Source organism: Lygodium microphyllum, chromosome 15, assembly GCF_053477565.2.
Source record: "Lygodium microphyllum isolate KBCC chromosome 15, Lygodium_microphyllum_v1.1.10, whole genome shotgun sequence".
NCBI lineage: Eukaryota > Viridiplantae > Streptophyta > Polypodiopsida > Schizaeales > Lygodiaceae > Lygodium > Lygodium microphyllum.
This window is the reverse complement of record NC_141149.1, coordinates 15,084,185-15,092,825: the sequence shown is the minus strand read 5'-3', so window position 1 is coordinate 15,092,825 and position 8,641 is coordinate 15,084,185. Positions and strand designations below refer to the sequence as shown.

The 8,641-nt window shown below is 40.4% G+C and overlaps 1 protein-coding gene across 3 annotated transcripts; it reads right to left on the bottom strand.

Moving 5' to 3' along the window:
• Positions 1-5,199: 5,199 nt before the first annotated feature.
• LOC148024285 (plant/protein) lies at positions 5,200-8,183 on the bottom strand. 3 transcript variants are annotated; one of them, XM_087693895.1, is made up of 7 exons: positions 7,807-8,183; positions 6,596-6,745; positions 6,308-6,490; positions 6,088-6,209; positions 5,831-5,994; positions 5,565-5,719; positions 5,200-5,480 (listed from the first exon to the last, which is right to left on the bottom strand). In XM_087693895.1, exons 1-7 carry the CDS (start codon positions 8,152-8,154, stop codon positions 5,388-5,390), a joined length of 1,215 nt encoding a protein of 404 aa, XP_087550021.1. In that variant the 5' UTR covers positions 8,155-8,183; the 3' UTR covers positions 5,200-5,387. The 3 variants fall into 3 exon arrangements, with proteins under 3 accessions (XP_087550021.1, XP_087550020.1, XP_087550022.1); XM_087693894.1 differs by having other exon boundaries at positions 6,308-6,523; positions 7,807-8,182; XM_087693896.1 differs by lacking the exon at positions 7,807-8,183 and adding an exon at positions 6,818-6,973 and having other exon boundaries at positions 6,308-6,523.
• Positions 8,184-8,641: the final 458 nt, after the last annotated feature.

Sequence of the window (8,641 nt, the reverse complement as noted above, 5' to 3'; positions counted from 1 at the left end):
GAAAAGAGAAGGTTGATCAGCCCATGTTTGATGTGAATGCAGGTCATGTTTGATGATGAGTTGGGTATTCCTTCTATTGTTACACCTGGAGTAAGGAAGACCAGGGATGTTTTGAGAGCACTGGGAGTGAACCTACTTTGCGTAGGTCTACGAGAGCTAGGTATCCTGTGGATAGGCTGAAATATGATGGATTTACAGCCATTCACTATGCATATATGGTCAAAGTGATACAGGAACCAGAACCCACTTCTTTTGAGCAAGCTATGGGAAAAGAAAAATGGGAGAAAGCCATGGATGAAGAAATGGATGCCTTGGAAGCAAATGCTACATGGGAATTGGTACCTTTGCCTAAAGGTAAAAATGCAATTGGCTGTAAGTGGGTTTATAAGGTGAAGCACAATGCAGATGGTTCTGTGAATAGAACAAGGCAAGATTAGTAGTCAAGGGGTATGCGCAAACATATGGCATTGACTATGAAGAAACATTCAGTCCAATTGCAAGGATGGCAACCGTAAGAGCACTCATTGCTATGGCTGCATCAAAGGGATGGTCTTTACATTAGATGGATGTAAAGAATGCCTTCTTGCATGGTAATTTGCAAGAAGAGGTCTATATGGAGCAGCCACCAAGTTATGTGCATGATGTTCATCCTGAGTTTGTTTGCAGGTTGAAGAAAGCCTTGTATGGCTTGAAGCAAAGCACCTAGAGCATGGTCTGACAAGATAGGACAGTATCTTGTCACTATTGGCTTTCAGATTTCCAAGGCAGATTTCTCACTTTATGTGAGAAAAACAGAGAAAGGTATTATGCTACTTGTCATTTATGTTGATGATTTGATTATGACAGGTGACAGTGATGAAGATATCCTTCATGTGAAAATGCTATTGAAGCAGAAGTTTGAGATGAAGGATTTGGGAGAGCTGTGTTATTTCTTGGGCATTGAGGTGATTAGATCACCAAGTGGGATACAGCTCTTGCAGAGGCAGTATGGATTGGACATGCTGTCCAAATATGGGATGATAGGCTGTAAGCCTATTTCAGTTCCTTTGGAGCAGAATATGAAGCTGAGCACAGATGCAGGTGGGGTTCTAGAAGACCCTACTATGTATAGACGCATAGTATGAAGTTTGATTTATATGACTATTACCAGGCCAGATTTGAGCTATGTTGTTGGATTGGTAAGTCAGTTTATACAGGCTCCAAGGAAACCACATTTGGATACGGCTAGAGGCATACTCAAGTATGTGAAGTCCACATTGCAGTATGGACTACTTTATGAGATTGGGGTTCAGATACAGTTGCATGGATACACTGATGCTGATTGGGCTGGTAGTATTTCTGATAGATGATCTACCAGTGGATATGTGTTCTCTTTTGGGAGTGCTGCAGTCACTTGGAGCAGCAAGAAACAGCCTACAGTTGCCTTGTCGAGCACAGAGGCTGAGTACAGGGGTGCAGCAATGGCTGCATGTGAGGTAGCTTGGTTACATAAGCTACTTTATAATATGCATCAGTCTACAGATGGGCCAGTTGTCATTTATTGTGACAACATGAGTAGTATACACTTGGCAAATAACCCAGTTTATCATGCTAGAACAAAGCACATTGAGGTACATTATCACTATGTGCGAGAGAGGGTTTTACTAGGTCTTATTGATCTAGTTTATATCAGCACAGAGGATCAGGTAATTGACATATTCACGAAAGCATTGGGTGTAGAGAAGGTGCGCAAGTTCAGAGACCTGCTTGGTGTGCAAGAATTGGGATTGAGCTCGAGGGGGAGTGTTGAGATATCGAGCTCCACTCGTGATACGCCAGGGTGACCGTTGTGTATTTATGTCACCGACTTGTCAGTTGCAGACGCGTTTGGTACACCGCCCATGAATAATAGCTACATGACAACTATCCTTATCTACTCTAGTTCGTGGCTCAGTTAGTATGCCACCTTAGTGAGTTTGGTTTGAGACCCATATATAGGGTTCTTCTATTTCTTTGTATGAGAGTTCTTTTGGCTTACACAACTAAGAAGAGGAAAACTGTTTTCAGCCTCCACCTCTATGTATATTCCCCCATTGTGCAAGCAAGAAAGCTACAAGTGAGACTCCTTCCTTCTCTCCCACAATCGTGACATAGGAAGCACTGGGCGATAGCGTATATTCAAGTTATTTAGAAAAAAGTATCATTTTTTATAGGCGTGTCATCAATATTTATTTTAACGTGCTTATTTATTAAAGTGTTTGACATATACTTATTATTTTGTATGCGCATGGGCGCACGATTTAACTATTCATTATTGATCATTGTATTTGGGCACAGCCCGACTCTTAGGGCACCCAACCACTTTATTCTTTATTTGGACAAGAGCAAACACAAAAGCTAAAGCATGCTAATTGTAAATTTGGGCTATTTTTGGGCTTGGAGATGAATAAAATATTAAATACATGCTTTGTGGAGCGCTCACACAGGGCATGGGGGGAGATTGTACCCAATTAGTATTCTTGCTTCATGTCGTGCAAGTCTATTCTCTTGGATTTTAAGCAAATAGTAGAGTTTTTTGTTCTTGGAGACCTTTCGGCGCTCGATACGTATGCATATGGCATCCGATTTGCGCACCACATCTAGCATGGCAATTATGAACAATTGCTCTCTCACCCAAAGGTATGTTGCCATGGGGCACCTACATAAGGGATTAATGACCTTAAATAGTTCTCCTTTATATGCATCTCAAGGGGATGGTGCTCCTAGATGACTCTTCATTGATATCAAGGCATGTTCTTAAGGGGATGGTGGCTTTAAACAATTCCCCTTTGAATTGAAAATTGAGGTGCTTGTGTTTATTGGGTGATTATGTTTATTAGCATGTACATTGAATCAATTTCCACCTCTAAGTCATACTATGGTGCTTATGCTTTTTGGATGATTATGTTTATTAGCACATGTACATGGAGTCGTTGATTTCTACCGCTAGGTGATTCTATGATATTCATGCTAACTAATTGTGTCATCCACGCGTAGGAGTTTTCTACACACTCGTTCGGTCAAGGTACTTATGGAGTATTCTTGGTCTATTTATGTATTCAATGTTCAAATGAATCTTCTAGATTATGAATAGCTCATGTAATATACATTTTATGTAGAAATTTTTTGACAATTCAATTGTATTTCATGCATTACAAAGTAACACTAGATGACTAAGAAAAATAGAGATTTGTTGTTTCCAACTCATCTAGAATCAAAATTTAAATATTTGAGAGTTGTTGTGGGGCTCTTTTCACGTTTTAAACATGATGTTGATATCAAAACATCATGATTTGGCATAGAATCTTTGTAGGTATTATAATAACCTTAAGTAGATCTCCTTATACATATAATCCTCAAATTTCAATTGGTATTTTGTCTCTCTTTTGCATGTAGTCATAAGATATATATATAAATATTTATATATCTCAATATTTCCATAGTGGATGATGGTAAACCATGGCTTTTATATAAACAAGGTTCGACCCTATGGTGTGGTTCCTATCTATTCTTTTTGAATTTATTAACTTAAAAATTTAGTTACATTTTATTAGGTTATATTTATTTAAGTTTTGAGACACTATTTTCACCACCTAATTTGCTTTGCAATAGAAGTCCTAAACCCCTACTCAACTTGCTATTTTTCCTAGTTCGAGGTTTGCACAAGTAGCTCCATGCAAAAATCATGCTTGAGGCTAGTTTAGATAATACTAGGCATGCTATCTCACACCTAAGTATGTTTACTAAAATTACATAATTAATAAAGTTGTTTTTGTTTGATATAGTGAAGCTCTACTCAAGTTTGAATTTCATATAGTTTATTTGAAGTCTTCTTAACTATATATATCACTAAAAACACATTGAACTGCTTAGCATACCTATCTCTATGCTCAAGCTTAAAAGTAACTTCATTACAATGAGCTTTTTGGTGTTTGAGCTTACAGCACACTTATCCATGTGGGCATTCAATAGTAGTATTTATTTGGAAAAGAATATAAAGTTAATCACTTGGGATATATTTTCACTCATTAAGAAATATACTAGTTTATCTATTAGCTGTAAGAAAAAGAACCCAAACCAAAAACCAACCAAACTAGTCAAAAAAGCATGACCAAGGAGTCAAATTGTGTTTACTTAGTCACATTTCATAGATTTTGGAGCTTACTTTAGAAATATATTAGTGTGTCTATTAACTATAAGAAAAAGAACCCAAAACAAAAACCAACCAAACTAGTCAAAAAAGCACGACCACATAGTCAAATTGTGCTATTTGTTGTCACATTTTGTAGATTTTGGAGCTTAATTATCTTGCATGCCCACTCTAACACAGGCACGAAAATCCACATATACACATACGTATATATGCACACAAAATGTCCTACCACATATAAGCACTCCATAGAAGCTTTTAAAATTAACAAATAAAGTACAACAAACTAGGCCAAATTAAATGACGCATGTACAAGTCGAGGCAAGGAGTGCATACAAACCTCAAGAAAGCCACTTGTATACTTAGTACACTATATGGAGTGATGTGGAACCAAGCTATATTGTTTGGTTTCCCTCTTAATTAGCAATCTTTGAGCTTTAAATATACATATAAAGCTAAATGTGCAGCCATTATATGTATGAGAAAAAAGGGTAAATGTGCACTTTTAGAACATTAATAGTGTCAAACCACAAAAGGCACCAGGAATCGACTTATAATCACAAGTCTTTTAGATCTCATAATGCATGCACATACACATGCACCTTTCATTCATAAATGATATCAAGACACACAAGGGATCGAATTATAATCACAAGTCTTTTATATATCACAAAGAAAGCAAACAATTCATATACAAGCAATAGACAATATCATGGTGAGATCATTTATAGCAAGTATAGCCTCCATGACCTTCACAATGATTGACACTACAAAAATGTAGGATACCTCTAATGCACTAGAAACAAGCCTTTTGTTTAGAATAGGTAGTACACACAAACATACATCACCCCTCGCCTCCCAAAATGCACGCACGCACATTGCTTTTTGCTCCAGAAACAAGCCTTTTGTTGAGAATAGGTGCATAGATTGCTAGAAGACAATCTATGCTTTGGGCATAAGGACAGTTGTGTTATGCTTGGTAATATATACACATGGGCGTGTTTGCTGCTGCAAGACAGGAACAATACACGTGGACACGAGAATGACGAAATCATAAATGTACAATCAGTCCCATTCCAACCCACTTCCACGTTTCAAAACAGTGGTTTTGGGGTTGCGAGTGCCCAGAATATACAATGCAGCCGCATGGTCTAGATTGTCTATCCAATATGTAACAATGTAAATATACATCAGGCAATCATCAGGGGTGTAACAAAACCTATCTCATGGCAATTTGGTCAGACGACGTGCTTTCGAATATTTTATCAGCATTTCCAACTTCGAAGCCATCTCTTCTGTGCCATTCGCGAACCTGCAGGAAAAACATAAACTATGAGTAAATTCTCTGGTACGTGCAGTATCTTTGAATGAAATCTAGCACACACACCATATGTACCTCTGTGGCTGGCAGACCAGCATATTGAGGCAGCACAAGACGTTCTGCAAACTCTATATATGATGCAGGGACAACTCTTTCCTCATTGCCAGCAAAACTGAATGACTGTGTGTCCGCAACTGTTGAACTTTGCTGCAAGCCACCATCTGGGCTCACTGCCAACATACAGATAGCAACACAGGGTTGTGCCTCAGTACGGCAATACACTGGTTCCACAAAAAGTCTCCAGAAGGCTGAAGACAGCTCCTGATCTTTCAATGTCTTACCTTTCAAAACTCCACCTTCAGAATTCAGTCTGATGCCATGGTTTTGGAGAAACTCATTCAACTTAGGTATCCTGCACAAGTCTGAGCTCAGCCGGTGCACTGAGACAGTGAGGTGATTCAATGCATACCCATTTACAAGAGTCCAAGCAGCATACTCGCTTTCCCTGAATACGAGAGGAGAATAGCAAAAGGTTAGGAGCATGTAGAAGCTACTTATAAACATCTTAAATCTTGGAACTTCTCATGAAACTCCAAACCTTGCCAGAACTTCATAGTCACTTGCAGAAGGCGTGGGCCAGGTGAGGGCATTCAGCATGCTTGCAAGGGCTGCATGCTTGGAAACGTGTGCACCATGCTTAGTATACTTGAGAATAATGTCCTGGATGCATCAAGTTGCACTAAACAGTCAACATTCATGGAGCAGATCTCATAAGCAATCCAAACTCCCGGCATGGCAAGAATAGGGCATGTACACACCTGAGCATTTGAAGACAGCTGGTTCACTAGCAGCTCGGAAATAAAGATCCTCGGAAGCGGCCCATTCTCCTCATTTCCTTTGGATTCACAGAGGCTATCAGGAGGAGAAAACCATAGCGCCCTTAACTTCTTCTCAGGGAAGCGCAATTCATCACGGGATTCATAGCCCATGTCCAAGAAAATCTGAGCAATTGAATCAATACCACAACCATCAACCTGTAGCAGGCACTTCCAGAATAAGTATATGATGGGATTGTAAAAAGGCCACCAAAGGAGGGTAAAGCTCACCCCAAAGGTGCGGAAAGCGAAATGATCGTAACAAAGGGGGCCTGCATCATGTGCCCGGATGAGGTCCAGGGCAGTAACAGCTGTGGGGTTCTTCTTCAAGTAAGGCTTGACAATCTCTCCTAAGAAACTCCTCAAGAGAGGTGGATCACTCTGTAAGAAACATCAATAAGGGTTTACCCACACTCAAGAATTCAAATTTAAGATATCAATTTTCATACTTACTTTCACCACAAGATATCTATGACATTTTCCCATATGGGAAAAGGGGCTCTTCTGCCTTGTCTTTCCCTAATATAGTGTTCAATATCATGTGCTTCTGCCCAGGAAGCACGGCATACCTAGCCAAGTCGAGTTGGGGAACGGGGTTGGGGGGGGGGGGGGGGGGAGGGTTGTTGGGTTGTTGCTGCCAGCCCCTGCAATCCCTTCCTAACAAAAGCTCATGTTGTTGTCATGATTCACATTGTGGGGATTACGATGGGGTTTTGCCTAACACTTCTGCAGTCAAAAGGGCATGATCACTCTAAGATTTTCTGTACTAGACAAGAGCTTGAAGTTCTTTTCCTCCCCTGATCACTCTTCAGAATGGAACAAAAGCATGATTTCTCTTTTCTATCTTCACTTGTTGAAGCAAATAGCCATGCTACAGATAACAGTTTAATTATCAAAATCAAGGCTTGAATTGTGACAGTTGTATCAAAGAGCTGTTTATCATTCATCAGAAGGGTAGAAATAGATGTATCCTTCATGAGAAGTATGAGGACTTCAGACAAAAAGAATGCCCCTCCGATCTCTTTAGTTCGGATTTTCCTTGAGCACTTCAGACAAAAAGAATGTCCCCCACAAAGCTCACTTCAGCCGTTCAATTGATAAACAAATGCGAATGAAATTCCCTCGATCCCCTTCAAGCCATAAAAGGGATACAAACCTCCCTTAATTGTGCTGCCCTTCAAATCATTCTCGCATGCAGGTTTGCATGAAAACTATTTTGCAGAACAAAGATTACCAACACGGGAAAGAATGTGCCAAGAATCAAACGAAGGTTCACAGATACAGGAAAGGACTTGTCATGAATCAAACGAAGATCCACCAACACAGGAAAGCATTTGTCATCAATCAAACGAAGATTTACAGATACAAAGAAGGATTTGCCATGAATCAAACGAAGATTTATCAATATAGGAAAGGATTTGTCATGAATCGGGCGCACTTACAACAGCAGAGGATGATTGTGGATCGGAGGAGGAGGGAGGATGGGAAGAGGCAGCCCTGGTGGTTGTTGTAAGGCGCATGCTTTTTGTAGGAGGAGATGTAGTCGATAGTGGTAGGCGAAGGTGTGATGATGGCGAGCGCGAGCATGCCAGTCGCAGACAAACCAGCCGAGTGGAGGAAGAAGAAGAAGAAGAAGAAGACAACGCCTCGATGACGCCCAACTTGCAGACTCCCTGACACGGCACAAGCCCCCTCATTTTCTCTCTCTCATGGAACTCTCTCCTGTGTCTGTCTGTCTGTCTGTCTGTGTGTGTCTCTCTCTCTCTCTCTCTCTCTCTCTCTAAGATCATAGCCTAACGGCACCTCTAATGATGATATGGAGACGCATTACCAAAAGGAAAAGAAAGCGATGTAATCACAAAAGCCGACCGAGATAAGAGTAGAAGGCAACTTGCCAACTTCCATGGTTGAGATTCTAGAGTCTAGAAGTGTTCACACAAGGAAGTTTGTGCACAAGGACCCACTTGCTCACAAGTCATCATGGCTTGACCTGAATTACATGGCACATTCATGCATAGTAAGTGCAACGCATAGCAAAGCGACATGCATTGTTGCCTGCTAGCAACAAACATTACCAATCGAAGGAGAATCTTGCAATGCACGAGGTCGACGCTCTAGATTTCAAGCATGCACTCAAGAGCACTAAGATCGACATAAGAGAGCTCAAGAAAACTTTGAGAGCGCACCAGGGGGAGCACAATGCACACTGCAAGGCAAAGGCACAAGAAGGTGCACAAGTCCACAAAACAATGACATCTTTATCATTGGAGAGGGTCA

Bases quoted from the DNA above. Each gene is read 5' to 3' on its own strand.
- LOC148024285 (XM_087693894.1), bottom strand. From the start codon at position 8,154: ATGATCTTAGAGAGAGAGAGAGAGAGAGAGAGAGAGACACACACAGAC. The intron at 6,746-7,806 runs GTAAGTGCGCCC...TGTTTCTTACAG, and splicing joins CACAATCATCCTCTGCTGTT to AGTGATCCACCTCTCTTGAG. The intron at 5,720-5,830 runs GTAAGACATTGA...GTATGTTGGCAG, and splicing joins TGAAGGTGGAGTTTTGAAAG to TGAGCCCAGATGGTGGCTTG.